Below are 25767 nucleotides of genomic sequence, written 5' to 3' on the forward strand. Positions count from 1 at the left end.
GATAAGCAACAATGATTCATCTAAATCCTCTCATTATCAATACTGAAGGCAGGTGCTGTGACACAAAGTCCTATTAATAGTATGGTTACAATTTTAAAGGTGGGAGTACATGCAATCGTTTTTCACATTTAAAAGAAACGCTTTCAATAAGGTAGAGATATTATTTCTTATAGTTAGCTTGCGGTTTCATGTAAAATGTGCAGAGTTGTGCAAGAAGCAGGATTCCAGAATGCAGTATCACCTGTGGGAGAGAAGGCTATACAAAAGTATTTTCTGAAATTATATCCTGCTTCATGAGAAGCACATTTAATTAGTCCAAATTTTCATGCAATTTTGATCATTGTTTCTCTGCACTAAGATTTCAATAGATTTTAAATTTTGGGGCATTTTGGCCCCAAACCCACAAAATGCCAACATGCATCAGTATTTCAAATGGAGTGTGTCCCTCTTTTCTCAGAATGACTCACTGAATTTTTAAAAAAAATTTGAGAAGACAGACCTTCTACCGTACCGTTCTATTAATGAAGAAACATTTTTCGTATATGTCTTTACTTCTACTTCTACTGTCAAAGAAACATAAAAATCTACTTAGAATAGTACACATAAAAGTATCACTAAATTTACAGAAAATAGCAACATTACAGACAGGGCTTGAAAGTTAGCATGTATCATTAACCATTCCCTGTAGGCACTTTCTATATAGCCACTGTTTTTCAAGATAAGTGCATGTGATCTTTTAGATTCTGACTTTCAAAAGCATTTGCCTTTACTCTGTTTATTTTAGACGTGACCTAAATTTCTTATGATGGAAGAATAATTAATCCTATTTTATATCTGCAGCTTCAAAACAAACAAATCAGGTGACATTTCATTTTTTCATTACTTGTAATCTTTTATAAATCTTGAAGTTTCTTCATTATAACAAACCAAGTTGTCTGCTAAATATAACTTTCCTTTGCTTTTGTTACTTGAAAAGGAAGTTACTTTTTTATATCTTTCTCGAAAATGCATCTTTACATGCTATACAACTATAATCACCCCTTTCAAGTCCCAAACTGTCTAGATTTCAGTAGGGCTAAATAAATAAATACCATTTTATTTTGGAGGAATAAATACTGGACATAATCATAAAGAAAATGCAATAGATGTTCACTTAAATAGCTGTAAAAAAATACAGAGTTATGTTTTCCTTTTCTTTTACTCTTACCTTCGTTTTACTGTCAAAACAGGTAAATCCTAGAGCAAAGTCGACTGTGAAACACAGGGTATCCCCTTGCCAACTGCACATATATGTTTTAGACTGAAAAAAAAAGGTATGATTTTTGAGAGGACAACCATCACTGTAAATTATCATAACAAAATAATATTTTATGCAGGTATTTTTGGCAGGGAAGACACTCAGCTGACAGCACTGGTTCTGCTTTATATTACTATGCTCGGAAATGGTCAAAAATTTCTGACTGTAAATCCGTGTCCCATCTGTCAGCTAAACATTAACTGGAGGCCTTTTACATTTCAAGTCACTCTTCTACAAAATGAATATATTCTTGAAAATCAACCCTTGGAAAATGGAGCACAGAACAAACAAAACCAAATCTGACCACTCTAAACTTTTGGAAGACTGCTTAGACTGGAGCTATTAATGACTTCTGATATCACTTCCAGCAAATAAGTAGGAAACAGTGCCTAAATGTTTAGTCATTGCAATCTAATAATAGAAATCATTCTGTCTGCTTGACTTCTCCTTCTGATTTAAACTTTGTAGAGAATCCTTCTATTTTACAACAAATTTTAATTTGGTGACATGCTAGTGCAGCACTATGTTAGTGTTAGTTAATGTAATTTAATGTAAGCTATCACATCTTAGTTAGCAAGTATCAGTAAGCACTGATGCTTGCTAGACACTGCTATCTATACACCAATTCCATGATAACCTTTCAAATTAGAAAGGAAAAAAGTCTTTTATTAACAAAACTCAGAAGTTCTGGTTGAACTTATGAATAAGCTTTACAGTAAAAAGTCATTTAACTCTTTCCAGGCATTTTTAAGGCTCACTAACTTAGGAATATGACAGATCCTGAAAAGACATAAACAAGATTTGCTGTAGTATGGAGCAGCCTGATGACATTCACTGCTGACAGATAGTTAATAGCAAAAAGCTCATTGCCTTCAGCATGAGTAGACATCAGGTCCTGTCTCCAGTCTTCCCTTGCCACATCTTATCAGCCATTTTTAAGATTATACCCTTGTGCCTTATGAGGGGTTTTTAGTTTCTTCCAATGAAGTATTACTTTACCATCATTGATATATCATATATCTCAATGTTGCCTCATACTTAGACATATTTAATAAAAAGTTTTGTATCTGGATAGTTTCTTTTAATTAAAAAAAAAACCCTGTTTTACACATAGAAATGCTCTAGAGGAGACCGAAAGCATTAATAGAACTTGCTTAAAATGCAAGCTGCCATTTGAATAGTTTTATAAAAAAAAAATTAGTGTAGTACAAAATTTCTGGATGATTGTAAAGGTTTCTTTACTCCAGCATTAACAAAAATAGTTAGCTATACTAAAATATGCACTTTTGAGTTACAGTTATGACATTTTAAAAAGGATTTGAAAGGTCTAGGAGAAATATCAGTTCATAAGTGCAGATTAGTACTGTAATCATCTCCACAATAATGGAGATGTATAATATTTCTGAATAAATTAATTTGCTCATTGGTGTTCAAAGATCATATTATTTGGCATTTAAAAAGATTTCAGTGATTGATTTTCAATTAGAATGACATTTACATATCCTTACATTTCATTCAGTAATTAAAAGGTGGCATTAAGCACCAGTCATAACTTATTCTCTATTATTTTCCAATTAAAAAGGTCATACTAGCTGAGCTCTGTCTGAGCAAAGCAATTTTTAAAACGAATAAAATTAGATTCCCGTAATGGGTAAGCATCTAATTGCTCAGGCACAAATGATGAATACTAAAATGAACTATGCACAAATAATGAGCTTGGAATATTTTAAAAATACTCAGTATTAGGAAATAATAGAATCAGTTTGGAAAATATTCACAAATACTAGAGACAAACATAATATGCTTCATTTTCATTGTTATTAAGAACAGATATGTGTTTTGTACTTAAAAAACAGACTCAGAATTTTCTTTACAACATAATTAATTTGTATTTTGGCATATAAGTTTAAAAGCCTGCTCATGGCATCTCCTCAGTGACTTTGAACCAGTTCTCAGAAAGCTCTATGGTAAGGACCCTAATCTCAACTCATTAACACTAGGACAGAGCCTTATTCCTTTCCATTTTTGCTTTTGGAATCAGCTTCCCATACACCTGTAATTATGATCACCCTTGGCTATCTACAACAATTGTTTACATGGAAAATTAAACATCGGAGGTCTAGGTTCAGCTATCTTTAAGGGAATTTTGAAAAACAAAAAGAAATAAAACCCCAGCACTGCATATTAGTCAGCTTGCTAAGGCACAATTTAAACAACAGAGAGAAGAATAGGACTCATAGTGCAATAGCTAAGAAAATTGTACTATACAACCTAGATCAATCATCTAATGTTTTCTGAGCAATGTAACAATCCACAGAATTTTTTATTTGTAATAACAGACAATTACAAAACTTTTACCTGTGTAATGTTCAGGTATCTATCTCAATGCATGTTCTTTTAACTCACGAGAAGATCACTAAGTTGATAATATTGCTGTTCAAATAGCAAAAGAATAGTGTGTCTGACTCATTTATGACAGAATTCCTCAAACAGGTCTCCTGTTGCTGATCAGAAGCATGACTCTTGTCCATCTCTGGCTCTGGCACCTGTCCTCCAAGACAGTGACTGCACATACACACTTACTCTCTTTCCCATAGACAGAGATTTCCCAGAAATAATTCATCTTTGAACTATGTTTGGTGGTCAAGAAACAATCAGTCATAGCACTTAGTGCCATGGTCTAGTTAACAAGGTGAGGATCAGTCTGGTTGGACTTGATGATGTCGCAGGTCTTGTTAATCAGTTTTTATAAAAGGACAAGGAGAAGGGACAGTTTGCTTCAGTACTCTAAAAGAAAGACTGATATAGGGTTGTGTCTAACAGTAAGAGACATTAAAAATATAAACAATGACAAGCCAATTAATTCCAATACCAGCTTTTATGGTTGCGAGTTACTACAACTCTTTCCCTCAGGGAAGAGGACATGTTTGCAGACAGATCAGCTAACACAAAAAGAAAGGCTTTGAACTCAGCTTACAGGTGTTAGGTACCCAACACAAGAGGTGAGTAAACACTCAAACTGGAAAATGAATGCATGGGAAAAGACAGGAGGGCCTTATTTCCAATCAGGAGAGCACAAATATACCTCAGATATGTGTGGCAGACGAAGCCTGAGGGACAAGCAGAAAGAGGGACCACTTCATGGGAGTCAGCAGGCTCTGATGAGGCTGGAGCACAAGGATTGGGTGGGGTAGCAAGCACCACTGCAACCCAGAAACAGATGTTTGGGGAAGGAAAGGCAAGGATAAAGAGGAACCCTACTCCTCCTCAGTTTCCTTCTGTGTGTTGATGCCCTTGTCCACACTAAGCTGTAGTACAATGGCAGAAGGAAGCGCACAGGCCCCCCGGATCAGAGAGAGGCCTTCTGATTCCTCAACGCATGTGGGTCTCCCATGTAGGCTAAAGCTGTAAGCACATTTGGTTTCTTCTAGGACTGGACAGTCCAAATGCTTCTAAATAGATCATGACATGTAACAGATTATTTGCAATAGACTTTTTTATTGCTGGAATATAAGTTTATTGCAACATTTTAGATGGAGGGCTTAAATGTGCCCAAGTTCTGCCACAGGCATTCAATGTAGTATCTCTGTATTCTTTTTTTGAAGGCTTAGAGTACTTAACATTACTCTGATGTGGGATTGTATTCTGTCCAAAAAACCAGGCTTCAAATTGCTTTTGTTTTTCAGTAAAGTTCTTTAAAATCAAGATTAATAACGATAACTGTCAGTTGAGATAGCACATTCTGACATCATCAACAAAGATTCTTAGTAAAAAATACCATTTAACATAATTCTTTAAGAATCACGGCACCAACCTTTTCAATCAGTACTCTTTTTCCTAAGATCATGACAAGTAAGTTTTCTAAGGCTCAAGTGAGACTCAGGGATGTTGCTCATCTAAGTGTAACACAGCAAAGTGATATAGTGTATATTCATTTTAAATGATATTGCTTTTGCAACTCTAATGCTGTTGGTTCTAATGTCTCATGAGATTTACATTTTCAGAAATTCAGCTGATGATGGGCTATATTGCAGTTAATTATTACCTTGCATGAAGGAAACCCTTATTTTGCTTTTACTACAGCACCGATATGCAACATATTCATCAATTTTGGACTCAATCATGTTCTATTGAGCAGGAATTTTAGTGATTTAATTCAACCAAAATACAGAAATAATACCTACCTTCTAGTCTAAGTGAATACAAATTTGGCATGCACATGATTTTGCTTGTTTATTTTCCAAAATGCTATTGGAAAGCTAGCAATACCATTACAATTTCTGGCTTGAACTACATATATTCTTGCTATGCTGTTAACTACTTTATAGATATAGATATACATTTTCTCTAAGATGAGCTGTAAAGGTTTATTACATGTAAATGGGAACACAGACATTATATCTCACTATACTCATGATACCGAATTTAATACACACTTTCTAAAGCTAAATTATAACCAGACAGCACAGCATTTAGGCAATAGCCATATCCGTGCTGTGCACATATTGCATACTGTATTCACTTATTCACTTTAAGTTAAAATATATGCTATACATCTGTGTGGAAATAATATGCCATCAAAGGAAAAAAATGTAAAATCTTTCTGCAAATTTGCCTTTTCTTAGAAAAAGTATTTACATTAAAATTAAATTATGCTGTGCTAATCCAAAAAATATATTTCTGGAGTGGAAGACTCCAGCATTGCCAATTTGAACTGGTAAAATTTTAGCATTCTCCAAATATCACTTATGCTTGTTTCTTTTTATTTCTTCAACGAAATCCCTCCTCATGTTGCATTTAATAATTTTCTTCTTTTTTCTGTCAATGTCAGTAAAAACTGAGAGGAATTTTGTAGGACTTGTAGAGGAACTTAATTGCTCAAAAAGAGAGAAGGACCGAAATGATGTGTTCTTTTATTTTGCATTAGAAATAAAATAATATCCATCAGCATTTAAGACAGAGTGACAGGGAGGGAAAAAATATACCAACAGCAGATGGTTTGGAACACAGATTCTTGCATTTTATACAGTGGCTTTTTACAAGCTTCTAAATCATACAGGAATGACAGGAGTAAAGTGTCTTCATGCATGCAATGTATTTACAAAAACAGAGTTTGATAAAAGCTTTAATGTGGGACCAGATAGGTAAAAATAAAAAGCCTTTATGAAAATTCCACTTTCAGCATTAAAAAATCCAAGGAGAATGTGAAAATGAAGATAAGAGCAACCAGAGTTATTATGGTTGTACTGAGAAATATATATCAGCCCACAGAGAGAGAGTACTAGAAGGCAAAATCAAACCTCTTAATTCTGAACATAGCCTGCAAAACCTTCAAGAGTCTTTTTGCATGAAATTACTAGAGCTAAACAGAAAAACTTTTTAAACTCTTTGAAACAGCAGAATTGTTGAATTAAAAATGCAGATGTTTGGCTTTCTCGTATTTAAAACAATTGGTATTGTAGCATAAAATATTTTATATATAATCTTTAAAAAAAAAACTTTCAGAATTTGTTTATAAAGTACATTGAAAGCATTGTCACTTGAATTCACATTATATAAGAGAAAATGAAGCAACAATGAAATTTGTCATTCCTCAAAAGCATGAGAGTTTTCAGAAATTTCATCTAGAACAGACTCCCAAAGCACAGCTGTATTCCTCTTCCAGATATCAGTAAAAAAGGATCAGTGAAATAATTCCAGTGAGAGTATCAAATGAGTATCTTCTTCACTTAAAAATTGTGGCAGATCTGCTCATTTGCCCACACCTTTAAGGAATTCATCATATCACAATTAAAAGATTACAGAACTTGGATAATTATGGATAGATACAAATAAAACCACTTCATTGAAACAAACCAGATCTGATTTAAAATCTTGTATATTCCTTAAAGATCTGCTGTTGCTGCAGCCAAAGGAATTACATCTTAATATCCTAAAATGACTTTTTTTGTATATCTTGCTGGTATTAGTACGAAAAGTGCATTCTCTTATAAAGGATGGTACTGTAATCTGATGATTTCAAGAAGACATTATAGTTATTTTTTTAAAACAGTTATGCACATTTGTGGTTCAACATATATGTATGCAAGAGACACTCTGGCAGTAAAAGTAAGATTTTTCAAAGGACTCAAATGATGGCTCATTATGTGTTCACTGAATTTCAAAGAAAGCTTCTATTTATTTCAGTAGAAGTGAGGCTAGCTCAGTGCTTTAGAAAATAATATCTAGGTTTTAGACATCCATGTTTTAAATGCTTGCTTTCTCAGGATGCTGCTTGACTTGAAACTTTTCTCTTTAGGTCATCTATAGAAATAACTATCTGATCTATTTGTAACTTTTAATTTGTAATGCTCATGACATTATAGCAATAAACTGCAAAAATGATTTGCTTAGTAGAGCACTCATTGGACAGACTGTCTGTTCACAAACTTTCAGCATCACTGAGATTAGGCATTAAACCACCATTCAAATATTAGGATTACGTGTACATGTGGGATGAAGTGAATTTTACTCCACAGGGAATTGTGTTCCTGTAGGAAGACTGAGGTGAACTTGTAGGTTCAGCTCTTCCTTGGCAAGACAGATAATGCAGTGGTGGATGCCTAGTATTGTCCATGGCGTTCTCTCTGTAATATGAACTTACGGCTAAAGTAAGTTTGACAGAAGAAAAACATTGCTACCCTCTTTGCTGAACAGGCAGACAAGCCTTAAATTTGTTGTAGAATAAGACAGTGAGCAAAGTGGATGCAGGAGGAAAAGCTAAGGGCAGCAGCTTAGAAATGGTTATATTTTAGCAGAGAAAATTTAAATTGTGTTCTTTAGCCTTCGCTTATGTCAGAGATTGTGCTTCCTCATCTCTGTGTTTGAGCAATGGCTTCATTGTTTTGTAGCAACTAATTTTTTCCATGAAGAAAAACAAGAATCAATGACTTCAATGTTAAGAGTTTCTGACATGTAGATTGTCCCAAGCATATTTTCATAAACTTGATGCATATGCTCAGTGGAATTCGCAGCAATCAAGCTGACGTTGCTTGTTTTAGTAGAATTATTAGACCACTTCTGGCTTGCTTCAGCAAAGACAATGGCTTCATTTTGATGCAGTTCGTTATTACATAATAATAAACATTTTTCTTCTCTGGCGATCTATAAATTTTGGAATTCCACAGTTGAAAAGGGAATTTAATCAGAAATATCATCAAGAGACATTCCTGAGTACCCAATTCATTTGTGAATCAATGATGCTTTGACTGGGATTTTGTTCTTCTGCCTGATTCTTATAAATCATGGGGGGAGAATAATAGGGAACACCAAAATTAAAACCAGAAAACTCAGTATCAAAATTCTAAGGTAGTATTACTCTATAAATTTGAAATTCTGTGACAGTAAATTCTTGACAGATTTAAAAGAATCATAGAATGGTTTAGGTTGGAAGGTTTCCAAAAGGGGCCCACCCACCATTGGCAGGGATACTTTCCACTACACCAGGCTCATTGGATCCCCATCCAGCTTGGCCTTGGACTCCTTCAGGGATAGGGCATCCACAGGATGTCAGGGCAACCTGTTCGGTGCCTCACCACCTTCCCATACAGAATTTATTGCTAACATGTAATCTAAACCTGCATTCTTTTAACTTAAAGCCTATCCCACTTTTTCTATCACTACGTGCTCTTGAAAAAGTCCCTCATCAGATCTCTTGTGGTTTCTTCCTCATTCAAGTCTATAAGATCTTCTGGAAAATAGTAACAAAACTATATTCCATGATATAATTTTTATCTAGATATTTGGATTTATAAATAAATATATGTAATATATACTATATAAAATTATTTGGATTTATACTTTCAATACAAATAAATGCAATTTTATGAATATCTTCTATTTTAAAAAATAGTGGTCAACATCTTATATTAATCATGTTTAAAATACAGACTACAGAAACAAATTTGAGGTCAATAGCCTTGTAAATTGGTACATCTCTCGCTGTTTTAAAAACTTGGATAATGCACTGCTTGATTTTAATCTGTTATGTAAATAGTTGGCTTATTAATAACTATTGAAAATGTATTTACTATCGATCTGTATGGTTCTCAGAACCTTTGTGTTAGAGATTAGTGGGGTTTTTTTGCATCAGTGTGAAAATGAATTAGAATTTAACACCATTTCTAAAGGTGACCAGTTAAACTGGAATTGCAATTGTAATAAGCTTTCTGTGCATAATGAAAACAATCTAAAACTTAATTGTGTAATTAAACTGAGTGCTTCTTGTAACAAACTGGTGAGTATCTGTTAATGACACTATAAATCTAACCTAATCTAAATGCTATTTAATATCTCACCTTATGAGAATATGAGGAGAATATTTTCTTAAATGTTTGCCTCAGAAATTAGTTCTGAAATTAGCATATGGTGGCATTTCCATTCTTAAAGGAAAGGAAAAGTTACACATAACTCTGTTTCATATATATTTCTGCTTTGAAATCCTCACAGAATAATAATATTACCAAAGCATTGCCAACTGTATTTAATATTTTTGCAATTCAGTACATTATTTGCAGCTCCCAAGGCATACACTGTGATCAACCAATCATGTTTTATTCAACCTCTTGGGTCATCATGAAGAATTAATAGAATCATAAATGTCTAGTAATGGATCACAGAAATGACAATTACTTCCTATTAAGATTGCCTAATTTCTGCTAGGTTTTGTTTATTTAAGTGGATTTCTTTCAGCTCAGTCTCTGAGGGTAGTTTAGACTACTTTATCTGCAGCACCACGTAATTCCCAAAGATGCCCAGAAACAATGCCCAGAGTGTGTTTGTTTTGATGGAAGGGTTACTGAGTCAGCCAAAGTTCTGAGCATCTCAGTTGGAAGAGTTAAGTAAGACATGATAGGTGAGTAGAAAGATAACTAATCTCTGATCAAGTTCCAGTGGGGACACAGTTTTTAAAATCTATTCTGATTAAATCCAGCTTGATTCGTATCAAGATCAATTCAAAAGACCACTAAAGAATGACTAGAAAACACATTTTGTATAATGTTGCAGGAAGGAGACACAGGAACTGAACTACTTGTAGGCTGTCTCAATATGAACATCACAAACCTTTCTGCTTTCTCTAAATCCAAAATCTTCAATTGAACTTGTACCATTCACACTAAAAATATAGTTTCAGATGCATTGCTAATTCTATGCAGCTTGCCTCGCATACACCCGGAATTCAAGGAATACATAACCCTGAGCAGCACACACCACTATTCATATTCTTAATGACTTGTTGAACACTCAAATTTAAGTAAATATGAAGGCATGTTGCTAAAATATGCATCGAAGTTCAATTTTTTTAAAAAAAAAGTTATTTAGAAGCCATTTGAATTTCTATGTAAGGGATTTTCTCCATCAGGCTCCTAATTCTGAAATAATGAGGAATTTATAGTTATCTCCAGTGGACAAAGAATAAATGCCTAACCAAATTAATTTTGTGTCTCTCTTGAGCTGCTTAAGATATGGGAGCTATTTATCCATTAATTTGGTGGAAATGTGAAGTCTTAAAATGTCAGTGCAATTTTGTGCAGTTCTTTCTTTTTGATCTTTCATCATTATGTGGTTTTACAAGTATGAAGCAAGTATGTGATTTAAATATAAACACTGTTTTTCCTGTTATGAACCAATTATTTGTTGTGACTGGTTAGTAAGTAGCATGTATGCATACAGTCACTATTACACTATTATTTTATACAATATAGTCAACTGGATGCTTTTAAAGGGAAATTATGAGAAAAAAATACTAGTTTCCTTGAAAGGTTATTGAGGTGAGTTGGAAAGAACTTACTCACTTCTGTATGTCTTAAATTAGTTATAGTGAACCCTTTCAGACAATTTTTAATAAAGACATGCATCTAAAATTAAGTAACAGTCTAGAGGAAACAGCAAGCAGTTGTTTTAACAAAGAGATTGCACAGATTATGTCCTGAGCTGTGGAGGAAAGATGAGAGGGAAGCATTACACAGAAAAGTTCTATAAAAAAACCTTTAAGCCCATGAATCTTTACTAGAAAATCAAGAGGTGAAAATCAAAACCCGTCAACAGTATTCTGAAAGGATTTGCACAATGAACAATACATGTTTCATGGAAAGAAACTTCATTTTCTCAGATGAAAATATTATGAATACATTAGAAATTATTTCAAACTGATGAACTAGCAAAATCTGTGACAGGGTATTAAAAAGAAAGAAAATCAGGAATTAAAAAGATGGATAGAAGAGAGGACACCAAAAAGTAGCCAGGACCAGACACTTAATGAAAAATCGTCCATCAAGCAAAAAGGCAAAGACATATAAAGCTGAGGAAAGATTATTGAGTTAACTACGTCTTCAAAGTAGTTACTTCATTCTTTGGTTGATTGGTTGGTTTTAATAATCAATAACATGATTGCAGATTCCTTATGTATTTCATACAGATCATCCTGAAGAACACACAGTGTGCATGGGGAAATGTTAAAGCGGAACAGCAAAATGGTGAACTAAACATTTTGTAAGGTATTTCACTCTCATGTCTGTCATCTTTTTTAAGCATGGAATTCTCAAGTTCACAGAGGAAAACAGCAATTAGCTGGAATAACTAATATGCAAAAGCAATTAATTGTTGCTTGCAAAATAAGACAAAATTATCAATTGCACTTATCTATTATTTCATTTTTAGGAAATTTTATCATGGTGGTTTAGCAGCAAAATATTTGTAGAAAGAAAGTTAAAAGTCTAATGTGGGAATCCTATAGAAATGAAGCTCCAGGTCTGCATGCACAATTATTCCCAATAATTATTTTGGTTTATCCAGGAATAGACATAATCTGTCTGAGAGCAACCCTGAGTCACAATGATTCTGAGTTATATATGCAGCATCAAGAATATTACTATAGAGACTGGTTTGGTGCTAACTCCTAGAAAAAATAAAGACGTTAAAAATGTTTACAAAAGCATAAAACATCCACAGAATATGGGATTTATGCTAACTGATTTTAAAAGAGAGAAGACACAGGATAATTGCATCATACATTTACACTTACTATAAAATGGTTTTGGATTTCCAATAGTGTTAAGAGAAATAATTTGCAACATTCTTTAATTTCATTTGTTTACTTTGTTTGCTTGGTTCACTTTGATTTTATTTGTAAGGTATATTCTTCACATGAGGACCCTGTATCATTTAAGGAACATGAATTTTACTGCTAACATTTCTCTATACATTCATATCCCCAAATGGGAAAAAAAAAAATTCAAAGGTTTATTTCTGCATCAATGTCAGTCACTGAATCATGGAACAAAATGGAAAGAAGTTAACTTAGAAGTAAAGTAGAAGTACTTACCTTTAAGCATGGAAAATAATGAGGCAGCAACATTCCTTGATTATTCTGTTATAATTGAATGGAATCCAGCCTATTGTAATTATTGTAATTACTCACATTAAACAATTTTTTGTCCAAGCAACACACAAGGTTTCAATACAGTACGTTATTCAGCTGTATGAGGATTGGAAAGAACTTGCAGCATCTTCATCACAGATGGAAATATGAAGCAAAAACTTTCTTTTGTGTTAGAATGGCTAGTGAGGAGAGTATTTAACCATGTCTTATCACTATATACCAACTGCAGGTACTTTAGTGACACTGTGGTAGACGATTTTCCCACTGCATTGGTTTTTTCAGTCTCCTGAGAATTCTTTCATTTGTAAAGCAGATTGCTCTCCTCTGTCCTCTTCCACCCATCCATCAAAGCTTAAATGTACAAGGTTTCAAGATGAAAAAACTGTTGGTCCAATTTTTCTACAGCTGACCGTAAAATGTATTATTGTCATTCTCTCCTCTGTCCACTACCAGATACTATTCCAGTATTCTTCTCCATCCTCCTGCTGAACAGAACTGATCCAAATCATCCCTTTGAGGTGTTTTTGCATTAATTTAATAATCATATCCAAGACTCAGATGAGTCAATATCATTTTCTTTGGAAAAAATAATCTGAGGCAAGGGAAGAATACTGATTGAGAAATTCAACAAAAAAACAAAATTGAAAAAATTTGGAATATCCTATGCTACTGACAAGACCAACATGAAGAGTCAAATAATTAGTAAACACTTTGGAAAATGCGCTAGTCTCTTATTTTTGAAGATTTTCTACACCATAAAATCTTGAAAAAAAGCCCAGAAGAAAAATTACCCAATTTATCATCATTTATTCATCTTGCACTGCTTAGGATGTTCCAGGTGAGACAAACATTCTTGCTGGGATTTGTGGAATATGATTTAACTTCAAGATATGACTGAGGGGATTTCATTGATATCTTCCACATTGCAATGCTGACTTTAATTACCAGACTCATGGAAATACTTTTAAACAGCACTTTTTCTCTCTTTCAATTGCCTTTCTGCCTTACTTCTACTGCCTTTTTATCACTCTCATCTATCCAAGGTATGCCATCAGCAACTACAATACTTTTTCTAGGAAAAAAATACATGTATTTCTAGTGCATGGCTTCAACATCTGTTTGTTTTTCATCATTGTCTGCAAATAGATTAATTTCAGCAGGGTCACTGAATTTCAGAGTTTCTTTTTGAACTTTTTGTAAACAATTCCAGCTGAAAAAAGGGCTTTATGAATGCTGAAAGGGGAACAATATTGTGAGGGGTGTTTCTTCCTGCTTTATTGCATTCTTTCTGTCACCTACTCTGCTGCCTTTTTAAAAGGAAATGTAAAAAAATCACATAACACGGGCAGATAAAATTCAAAAGGACCACTTCACCTTAGCTTTTCTTTTCATAAACTGTGTAAGGACAGAATCTTCCCAGAAATTCAGCTCCTATTATAGAAACACCAAATACAAAGGGTATGTACATGATAACGTTAACAAAAACTCATAGGCAAGATCGTAACTACACTTGACAGTAAACAGGACCAAGCCCCATTTGAATAAGAATGGCTGAAATGGCACAGTGCAATCCAAGAGCTGCTATGAATCTTGCCTGATCATTTATGAATAAAAAATAATCTCCAAAATCCTCCAAAGGTAAGAACTTATACAGAATGACATACCAGTGACAAGCTTGAATTTTCTGGATACTGGAATGCCAGTTCTTTTTCTATGACTTGAAATTTTCTATGTAATATTAAATTGCACCTCATTCATGCCGCTCTTGACATCATTCTGAAAAGAAAGGCACTCACAACAGCATTTATGCTTTGAAAGAAGAAAGAGAATAGTGCAGTCAAAAGAATTTAGACTGCTGGAGAATGACCACAGCACTCTGAACTCTACTGAAATAGTACAGTTCAGAGTAAATTTGGATGCATCCAACTATGTGAGAGAAAATTAAGACATAGGAAAACACATATGGAAACTTGAGCACTGTAAACAGGATTTTATTTGAATTACTTTCCTGGAAGTTTCATATAGGTTAAACCACAGCTGCAGGAAATTTAATGTCTTTTGTGTGAAATTAGTCTAGATGGCTTTTTGATTTAAATGAAAAAAGTCATTCCACAAGCAGAAATCATTCCTTAGTTTTAAGGATGTAAAGGAAAAGAAAGTTTTGAGGTTTAACAATAAATATTCAGAAATTTAATCACATAAAAAGCCAGCTAATCTCCAGCTTGTTCTATTTAATTTTATGTTATCTGGCTTTTATATGTATAATAAATACGAGGATTGAATGGTTGCTCAAACAGTTGTATCACAATTTCTTGAAGAGTTCACGTGAGAAAATAATTTATGCATACTCAATTTGCATTATTAATCCCTCCCTGAAGCCAAGAAATTTTCAGGAAATCCAATTATTTCCTGAAGAACTGTATTCCTTCAAGTTCAGGATTAGGAACTGCTACAAAACCTTTTTGTTTATCAGCCTAAAGAGACCAAAGTACTTAGTTAGAACCCAGAAATCTGTTTAGAATCCCAGAGATATGGAAATTTAGATGGACTCTTGGTCCTTGCAAGTTGTGTTAGTACAATGCTGTGATCCAGTGTTCTCAGTATTTCAAACTGTGTAAATATATTTTTTAATTGGAGAAGGCCTGTAGTCTCAATGCATACACTCCCATAACGTCTGTCCAGTTCACTTGAGAGTATGGATCTAGATTTACTAGCCAGCACAAAGTGATAATCTGCTGTTTAATCTTGAGAATTAAGAACTATTGAAAACCTCTTTTTACTTCTCACTTTTTCAGAAGAATCTTCAAACTCTTCCAATGTTCACAAGGACAATCCCAATTCACAATTAACAGTGTAAGAGCACAATATTTCTTCTTTGAATATAGAATCAATGTGTAAAACATAACATATTTACCTTAAATGAAGGAAAACTATTTTTCTGGAATAAAATGTTCAAGTTGGACTAAATAAACTCCTGAGGCTTTTCCAGTGGTAAAATGTATTAACTTTCATTTTTTAATAATCAAAGTGAACTTACAAATGATTACTTTCAATTTTCAACCTGTCATAATATGGTCTTTGATTATTATAGTTATTAACCAGTCATTGACAGAAAAATATCTATGTGATGATGAAGCTTTCAGAAGTCTTCAGTGTATTGAATGTACTCAGATCTTTTGCCATGGAGGACATAAATTGAATGCAATTATTAAACATACAAAAAATTTAAACTCTTGTTATTATACAGATTAAATTATTTAAATTGTTCAGTACTTACCCCTGTTCTTTGAACTTCCAAGAAAATTGCTCTTTGAAATGATTTCTCCCACACTGCCAATTCACAGCCCAGCTCTACGTTGAAATAATGGCTCTTGCCATGTCCAACCATAACACTGAAACAATACGGTCTCTGGTCTTCAAGATCAAAGTCCTGGTGAATACCTAAATACAAGTTTGCTTGTAGCCAGCAGTCGTCAGCAAGCCAGAGCTGAAAGACATGTTTCAGTATGTGATTTTTCATCTGGGAAAACCAAACAATTGAGGCAACACTATGTTCTGTAAGTGATGAGTACTTGGATATACTGTGGCACTACATCAACAATTATGTTGAAGAAATGTTCTAGGAGTTCAGTAATTATGTCAAAGACAGCTTCTCTCTTTGCTTCTTATTTGCTTTATCCCCTATCTTTTAATATTTTAAGCTACTACTGCACTTCCACAATGCTCTCAATATTACCTAAGCAATACACATATAATGTGAAATGTAATCTATAATCTAAAATATATTCTAATTTTTCTTGTAAGTTTGTGCCAATATATTGTCTACAGTGAAAAAAGAAGGAAATCCCTGACTGTTTCAATACATTCCAGGAACTGTGTACCAGCTCTAGGAGACTATAATTCCTTCATTCTACTTGGATTCCAATATGCTAAACCCCAAGGAATGCAGTAATTTATCAAGCACTCCTGGGCTAGTTCTGGAAATGACAACATGAGCATGTCCTCTGATAGCTGTCAATGCTGTCCTGTAACTACAAGGAGACTCAAGCAAGATCCTGCCATACACGTCAAGACAGAGAAAAACTTCACATTAAACTTTCGTAATAAAAAATATACCTGCAATAGAATGTTTTGTAAATGTAAATAAATTAATACAAGAAACTTCCCTAATATTTCATTACTTCATTGATTAACATAAATATAGAGGAAAAGAAAACTAAATTAAAAAGCTACTACATATACATCTAAGTACTTTCACAGACTGAATTTCCAATTTACCCATATATTTATTTTTCTATTTATCAGATAGAACCCTTTCTTATTCCCATTTCTCTGTGATATCATGGAACAGAAAAGACTGAAACTCCATAATAATTAGCAATGACTCATGGGGAATCTTGGGAGCAGCACATATTGCCACAAGGGTACACAGCAGTGTGCTGTCAAAATTGGCCCTGCAGCTACCTGAGGAAAAAATAGACTTGATGAAGCTGTTATTTTACAACACTCCTTTGCACTGTTGAAAAGGAAGGTGAACAAAATTTCTGCATATAGTCTGGTGTTCAGCAGCCATGGAGTGACAGGTACTACATCTACTTCAAGGTTCAGTGTTGCATTTCCATTTCAGTGCATGTAGACTACTATATTAGCATTTCTTTTATATTTGCATGTAAAAATACCGGCAATAAATAAAATAAAATGTTTTTAAGACAAATGACTTTTACAAATGTACAGCATTACAGTAAGAGTTTGAATTATGAGGCAAGTTATAAGAATAAACACACGTAATGCAAGACATGACATTTCCAATCATCTGGTTTTCGTGGTTATACTACCAAATGACCAGAAATATGCAAGCGCATATTATATATATTAATTTTAATTCACCTATTTGTGTATTTATATGTATGTATACATACACCCAAATCTAAAATATATCAAACATTCTGTTTTAAAATTTAATTTCCATATTGGATTCTTATTTTCCATGTTTAACTCTTGCATCATAATAAATAGAGATGAGAAGTTTATAATTAGTTGTGCAACAAGAGCACTTCTTAAACTCGATCTTTCATAAGAAGACACAATAACACACTCTCCCACAGTTTTGCACTAGTTCTAACCAGCTTTTGAACATCCTTAAGAACATCCTTCCCAAATGGCAGCTTTTACAACATAACCCTGTCATATGTAATGCAGAAACCTTAATCTGCTGCAATTTTTTTTTATTTTTTCTGGTTGCTTCATTGTTATTTATACCAAAGAATCAACAGATAAGATGTTAAGGAGTTCAATTTGAGCTTTTGCACTTCAGCTAACATATCCATGAAGATTAGCAATTAAGAATTCATTTATTAAAATGTCAAGAACATTAAAGAATTGAATCTTGGGTAGTTCCTTTCCCCACTCCTTTTCCTTAATGGAAAAGTACTGCAGAAGTTGCTCTAAGGACAGAATATCCTTGAAATTACCATAATATTCCAGGAAGAACTGAGTTTTAGCTGTACCTCTTATAGAAGAAAAACCAAAACCCAAGCCACAGCAAAATCTTCTCAAAAGGCTTAATATATGTATATTTCATTGGTGCCTGACTTATTTATGAGCCAAAAGTAAAATTATTAAAATTCTAAAAATATGAAGGAGACTAAATAAATTATCTGTGACAGAACATTTACTTTTTGTTGGTATCTTAGTGATAGGCAGGATCCGAATTTGCCCATATATTCCCAGCTGGAGACATGGTCACACAAAAATAATGTCATGCCTACAAGAATATGGCTTTCCTCCTGTGCCTCTGGAGCTGAGCTCCAGTCCTGAGTTCCAGGACTACTGTTTTCCTGGCACGGCAGTGCCAAAACACTTCCTTCCCATATCCTGAATAATTGTTACATTAGCAAACACCCAACAAATAGAAAACCACTACAACACAAAAAAACCCTCACACCCTAAACCAAACCCAAACCCGACCCAACCCAACTCCTTAAGTACTTTTGCTTCGGTGCAGGATCTGTTACTGGTAACAGCAATAACCTGCCTTTTCCATTACATCAGTGCACAGACAAAAAAGAAACAGCAGAGAAGGGCAGCAGCTGGTGAGAACTAAAGATGAGCTTTAATTTTTCTCTGAAGCAGCATTTTATCTGAAAAGATGGATTTATTTTTCTAAAAATATTTTAACTATCCTAGATAAATAGGCTCTCACAGTAGCCTTAGCTCACCTGCAAAGGTTTCGTTTGTGTTGGAAAGCAAAATTAATCTATCTGATGCAACTCAGAAAATATTTCACATTATTTTATAATTCCCCCTTTCACAGTTTATATAAGTCAATTATTTACACAAAGTGCAAAGAATTTGCCCCAAAGCTTTGATCAGGAAAAGCTAGAGAGAAAACATGACTGTGTATAGTTGGGGGAAGAAAATTAATTTTATGAGACACAAACCTAATATGTTGCCCTTTGTAAAGAAAAACACACTACAATACTTGATGCAACAATCAATACATATGATAAAACAAGAACATAATTTTATATTTTAATTAGTATAATGAAAATATCTTTTATGGATCAAGAACCACAGCAACAGCATTTTTTGTCAAATTTGCTTAAAATCTGCCTAAAGAAAAAAAACCCAATATCATTATGCTTAGCAGTGTCTCACTGAATTTCATACAGCTCTAATACTGAAAACTTTATTCAATAAGAAAGCATTTTAGTAACTTGCTCACACAGAGCTTAACACATTTTCCATATTCTCTTATACTTGCACAGATAATACACAAGCAATTGCAAATAGTTTTTTATAACAACAAATCAACTATTTGAATGCCGGTTATTCCTAGTTGAGATTAATTTGAGTTTATCATCAACAGGAAAATGTAAATTCCCCTTACTAAATATAATCATTGGAACCATTGGGAAACTTACCTTGTGAATTTTAAATAGAACCTCACAGAGGTTATAGATTTTTTCAGCTCGTACCCAGTCTAGTGTGCTTACCTGTAATATAAAAAAGTTATCAACATATGCTTTATTTGAAAATCAAGTTCAGATGAAAAAACTAAAAAGTTTTCTTTATTATTCTACTGGATCCTTTAAATACAGGCCCATCAATGCATTTAATATCCAGCATTTAGGAAAGACTGCAAAATAATATTACATTTTTATAGAAACAGAAATTAAAAGGTTTTAAATAATTCCATTTTTCTTTTTTCAGTGTGATGGAAGCCTCTTTGTAATCTCGGTGGTTAGTTACAAAAGCATTTTTATTGCTCAAGATGCTAACACAGAGAACTCAAATGCAGTCATTCAGCTTCATATCTCAATGTTGAAATAATCTTATAATCAACAGATCAAGATGTATTCCTAAATTCAGTCCTGAGTTAACACACACTAGGGAGGCAATAACTCAATATTTATTCTAAAAATAGAACAGGACTATGTGTCCGCAATATTTAAAATCAAGAATATCAACTGTGTGCTCAATAATATAAAAATACCTAATTTTTGTTTTCTTTTGATTTCACTACTTAATTCTGTTTACTTGACAGGCTGTTAAAATCTGAACAGCAAGAATGATGTTTGAAGTTTTTACCAAAATTCTACTTAAACAAAAAAACAAACAAACCCCACAAAAGAACCCCAAAAAACCTCACACACAGGAAAAATTCAAAGGGAATATGTAATTTTTTTTGCTTATATGTTTTAGAACAAAATCCTAGCTCCTGGGGAATGCATAGGAATGGCTGCATAGATAGATGAAGGATTTGACTAGGTTGTAACTGCAGCTTTTGGCATACGGAAATAAGTAACTTGGATAATTTAAAATTCTAGGGCTGATAAAACTTTGTCCTATTCCCACACCCCATACAAAAGGATGAAAGCAGAAAAAAAATAAATTAAATCTATTAACACAAAGAAAAACTTGTTTGTCAAACATCTGATTTATGTGGATGAAACTTAACTAGAAAAAACTATTAAACTCAGTAACAGATTCTTTTCGTCTGTGTTCACAGTAGCACGTAATTCACCTTTTAAAAAATTAAGTATTTCTCCTGATGATTTGCATAGAGACATCAACATGTTTTGGTTCTTTAAAAAATTATTTTAAAGTTTAATTTTCAAGTCTCCTTAAATTCTAAGTGGCTAAAGAGAATTGTAATAACTTGATGAGAATCCAAGTCACTACAACACTTACAGGCCTCTGATAGGACTTCTGTTGGTTATAAAATGTTACTTCAGAGTACTTTGGAGGAGTAATGTGAACTTGGTGTTAGTTTCTTTTTAATCTTAACAATCTGAATTAATTCTTAATTATCTAGCCTTCTCCCAGGTTCTCTTAGGTTTAGTTTTTTGAGATGATTAAATTTAGATATTATGAATCACCTACTGAAATGGTACTGAAGAACCATAGATGTTTTAGCACTATATCTTTTCAGGGTATAGAGGGACTCACATTCTAGGATTCTCCATTTCACAGTTTCTATATCTTAATGATCAAATGGCAAACATCACTTGAATACAATATATCCACTAGAATATGTAAAACAGGTTACACACTTTTATTATGAGCAATGTCTCAAAAATAAAAGCTCAAAACATCACATACAGTTATTTTAAGATTACATGATAAAAGCACAAAGTACTACTTAAACTTTTTCAAATTTAAATCCAATGTCAGCTGGTTTAGAAAATAAATTGAAGTAAATTTTAGGTATTTACTTGTCCTCCCACCACTTTACAAAATATAGCAATTTTTAAAGAAATACATTTCTATTATTTAGGTTTCCATTTCTATTTTTCTTCTTGTAAGTCCATTCAATATTTTATTGGAGTTTTGCAATTTAATTATTGTACAAATAAGAAAGAGTGTAAATTTTGAAACAACTGAAACAGAAGACCTATAAAGCTAATTCATAAAGAAATATACATTTAAACATGCTCACAATAGAGCAAGTACTGCAGGTCTTTGTTTAATCTTATTTCCAGGGAAATATTTTGTACTTTGATGGCTGTTTTGAAAAGAAAATAAATAAATAATACGTGTTTTGCCCCATTACTGTTGATCCTCCAAATGGATATTCAAATTTCTCACAAAATAAGGTTTAGAGTAGAACAGGGGCTTGTTCATTATTTGGTCTTCAGTTTCTCAAAGGGAAAGGATCCTTTATATCTCAGTTAAACAGCAGGAGAACTCTTTATTGCTCTAAGTAGCTAGACATAGGAGTATAAGGACTGATTATTCTGCTGTTTATGAAACTGACTTTGGTGACATGGGCTATGACCTAAATGATTGTTGAGATATGAATGGACTTTCATTTACTCATACAATTTGTTTTGATTCCTGAAGATTAGTTTTAACTGTTGGGGTTCTTTGCACTATCAATGCACTATCAATGCACTATCAATGATGGATGAAGGTGACACTGCCGTGCCATTAAATTCAATCTGAATACTTCAGACTTCTTCCCACTATTCCATGCATCTCTTTCATCTGTTGATGCTGTGTATCCTCATATGGCATTTTCAGCAGAGGCAGTAACAGTGACAACTGCTGGCACCTATATGAGCCAAGGTTTTCTTTACCTGTGTATGTCGGGGTAAGGCTACCATTCTTACAGAGTGAAACAGCCTGAATACCACTGTGTACAAGCTGCTCAGAATACAAATAACATGTTGAGGAGAATTTTAAGGAGGAAAAATTAATACATTACAAAGGAATACTAGAATCTTAACAGATAGCTGACATTTATAGTTTTATCAGACCTATCAGATCATGTCTAAGTTTAAAATGTTACTGTTATAGACTGCTCTATTTTTAAAAAAACCCACAAATAAACATATATTCCCAGTCAAGGACAAAATCTGGAAATAATCAGGAAAGTTCATGAAAATTGCAATATCTTTCATTTGATTTAAGGAATGTTCCAGTTTATTGCAGGTAATCCATCATCACATATGTAATAACTGGGTAATAAGTAACTAAGATAAATGAGATACTCAAGTATATTTCTTAAACAATAAAATAGTTTTTCTCATTATTTCCCCTTGGAACTGTTCCTTCAGGTATTCTATACATTGCAATTTCTTGCAATTTCTTTCTCACAAAGCATTTGACAAAATATTTCAAACAGCTATATTCAGAATAGATGACTTAATAAGATATGCTTGCATTCATATGAATTTAGTTTGGACATTTTCAGAAATCGCATCAAAATACATTAGAATTTCAATTAGCATTCAGTAAGCTTCTACTTTAATTCATATTTGTCTACTATAAGAACTTATGAGCAAGAGGAGATGAATGTTATTTGTATGATTGCTAGACCAACTCCTTAGCTAACCCAATGCAGTCTGTATTGAATACTTGGTTCTGTAGACATTTAGCTTACTAATCCTTTCAGGAATATTTCAAAATTAAGACATTTGTAAACTCACAGGTAACAACACTGAGCTGATCAGAAAGATAATAAAACCAAATAGAGTTACAAAAAATAGGAACATGAAATTATAATGCTAAGTCTCTAATGAGAGGCTGAAATAAGTACACAGAGTTACAGAAGTCCAAAGTGTTGCAGAAATACTTTTTACTTTAGCATGAGTTTCTGCAAATTTCTCATAGTTTAAAAACAGACATTATTACAGTGGAGTTCAAAAAATAAACAAACTGGTAAAACCTAGCTTTATATAGACTGACTGTTCTCAGCATCAGTTAAAATTCATATTCCAAATATTCTTACCTTTAAATGTGTCTTTTATTATTGGCATTTCTTTTAAAAAGTTATTATTTAAAATAGAGCGAAAACAATAAACTCATTTTGACATACACATGCAGTAAACAATTAGCTGACAAAATTATTGCATAGAAGAGAATTCTGCAATTATAAAATAGGCATAAAAGGCTTTTATGTCTGCTCAGAGTTCATCACTAAATAAAGAAATATGAGGTGAATATAAAAGTCACTAAAAAACTTCAAAACTCACTAAAATCAAATAAACATTATACACCCTTGGACTTTCTCTGAACACAGAATTTGATTCTAGAAGTCTCCAGAGCCCTCCAAAATATTAAAAATATTTGAATAAATTTAAAGATTAAAATGTAAGGGAAAAAAGAAATCAAAGTGTCTACAGTATTTATTACTGGAATACAGCAAATGCTTCATTAACTGAGAATTAAGCAGAAGCATCCAATCTGCCTAGAAATACTAAAAGGGTCAAAGGAAAAGATGAAATACTTCTAGGTAAAGAGTAATTAATTTCATTGGTGTCTTCACTCCTTAATGGGAAAAAAAACCAAAAACCAAAAACCAAAAAACAATAAACAACAACAACACATGAATAATTTTTAAAACTATTATAAGGTATTAAAAAGGAAAACAAAAAATCAAGGCCTGTTCCTGACATGAACTCTGATTTGGCATTGTAAGAAGTCTAAAGATGCCCCAAACAGCTCGAACTGGGTGGTACAAAGCACACACCAAAACAGTCAGATCCTAGCAATTCCTGTCAGAACAAAAATACTAACTTATGTGTAGAGTTAGAAAGTTCACCAAAACTGCCCATGGTCAAGTCTAAGTCCTCCATCTTATTTCCACCTCGCTCCTGATATATCAAATTGACAACTTGTGTAATGTAAATTACCAGCAGAAGTATTTAGAACTTACATGGCAGCATTAAAAACTCTGCTAGTCTTAATTACATTGTGCAAGCTTCTCTATACTGTCAAATATAGAACTATTTCTGTTGCTTTCAGAATATTCTTCTCTTATTTTTTTTCTTAAAATTATAAACAGCACATGCAGTGATTGTCTAGCTGCCTTCATGTTAAATCACTTCAGTGCTCTTTATTAAATCACATAAAAAAAGATAGTTTTGCAGTTAAGGGTTACACAGCAAATCTAAGGATATGGCTACTTGAAAACTTAAGTGTAAAAACCATAATAAACTAAAAGGAAAATATAAAAAAATCAGACAGTAGAAATGTCCCCTTCATCTAGCCCATATTCCTAAAACATTAAACTAATTTCTGGAAATTTTCAAAGATATCAAAATAGTTCGATTTTGAATGATATTTTATAATAGTTTTTTTCCTCAATTTCCAGAACTTTTCCAACATCTGAAAATTGACAGGAATTTTATAGATGCTTTTACAATGTAATAAAGTACTGTTTGCATATTAAAATTGACACAGAGATAATTTCTATTGGTTCAATGGTGTTTTTCAGATATGCAGTTTTCAGAAACGGGTCACACTTCTAACATAGCAGTTAGTAAATGAAATCTGTAAATTTCTTAAATACAGTCAGATAAGCCACATCAGGGATGCAAAAAGACCATTCTCTGTTAATCAGATTATTCTTGATTTTACTTCTGTGGTGAAGCCTCTAGATTTCTGGAATCACCATATGAGATATTGTAGAAATAGTGTATAAATAGAATATTACTTGTGTGACTGATTTCTTTCATACTATAATATCCACTTTTTTCTATAATTTTCTTTATTTTTGCTCATAGATAACTACATTTTCCATTCTTATGAAAATTAGCAGCTGTATTTACATTCATGTCATCTTTTGCACACAATGAAATAGAAAAAGAGTGGAAACTTACTACATCCTTTTCCAAACAGTTGTAAAATTGTAGATAAATATAAGTGTAGAACATAGAGGTCATCTGCTCTGTGCACACTACATTGATACACTGATATGCAACATTGATTCAGAATACAAACAGCAATAGCAACATCTTTGTAATAAAACATGTTAAACTCATATCTTTTCAAGATGAAGCAAGATGAAACATTTATGTTTTTGTGATTGAATAATCTTTTTTTTTTTTCCCCCACTTAAAAGAGTAAAAACCCCAAACCTCAGTAGGAGCCATGGTAAGAGCACCAGCATCAAATATCTCTAAAAACTGAAAAAGCTCTATGCACAGTTTTGTGGGGGCTCTGTGTTTCCAGCCACAGAGCTGGCACATGTGACACAGAGCCAGTGCCATGGGAGCTCTCCGGGGTCTGGCAGTGCAGGACCCCTGCCAGACAGGTCCCAGCT

The 25767-nt window shown here is 33.1% G+C and overlaps 1 protein-coding gene across 1 annotated transcript in view; it reads right to left on the reverse strand.

Annotated features, from left to right (window-relative positions):
* Positions 1-25767, reverse strand: part of SNTG2 (syntrophin gamma 2) — a 126881-nt gene that overhangs the window by 10318 nt on the left and 90796 nt on the right. The window contains exons 12-14 of the mRNA XM_066314874.1: positions 19640-19711; positions 15994-16203; positions 1208-1300 (exon numbers count right to left, since the gene is read on the reverse strand). Of these exons, the coding sequence (XP_066170971.1) occupies positions 1208-1300; positions 15994-16203; positions 19640-19711 (375 nt within the window). The remainder of the gene's footprint in view (positions 1-1207; positions 1301-15993; positions 16204-19639; positions 19712-25767) is intronic.

This window comes from Sylvia atricapilla, chromosome 3 (genome assembly GCF_009819655.1).
Source record: "Sylvia atricapilla isolate bSylAtr1 chromosome 3, bSylAtr1.pri, whole genome shotgun sequence".
Lineage (NCBI taxonomy): Eukaryota > Metazoa > Chordata > Aves > Passeriformes > Sylviidae > Sylvia > Sylvia atricapilla.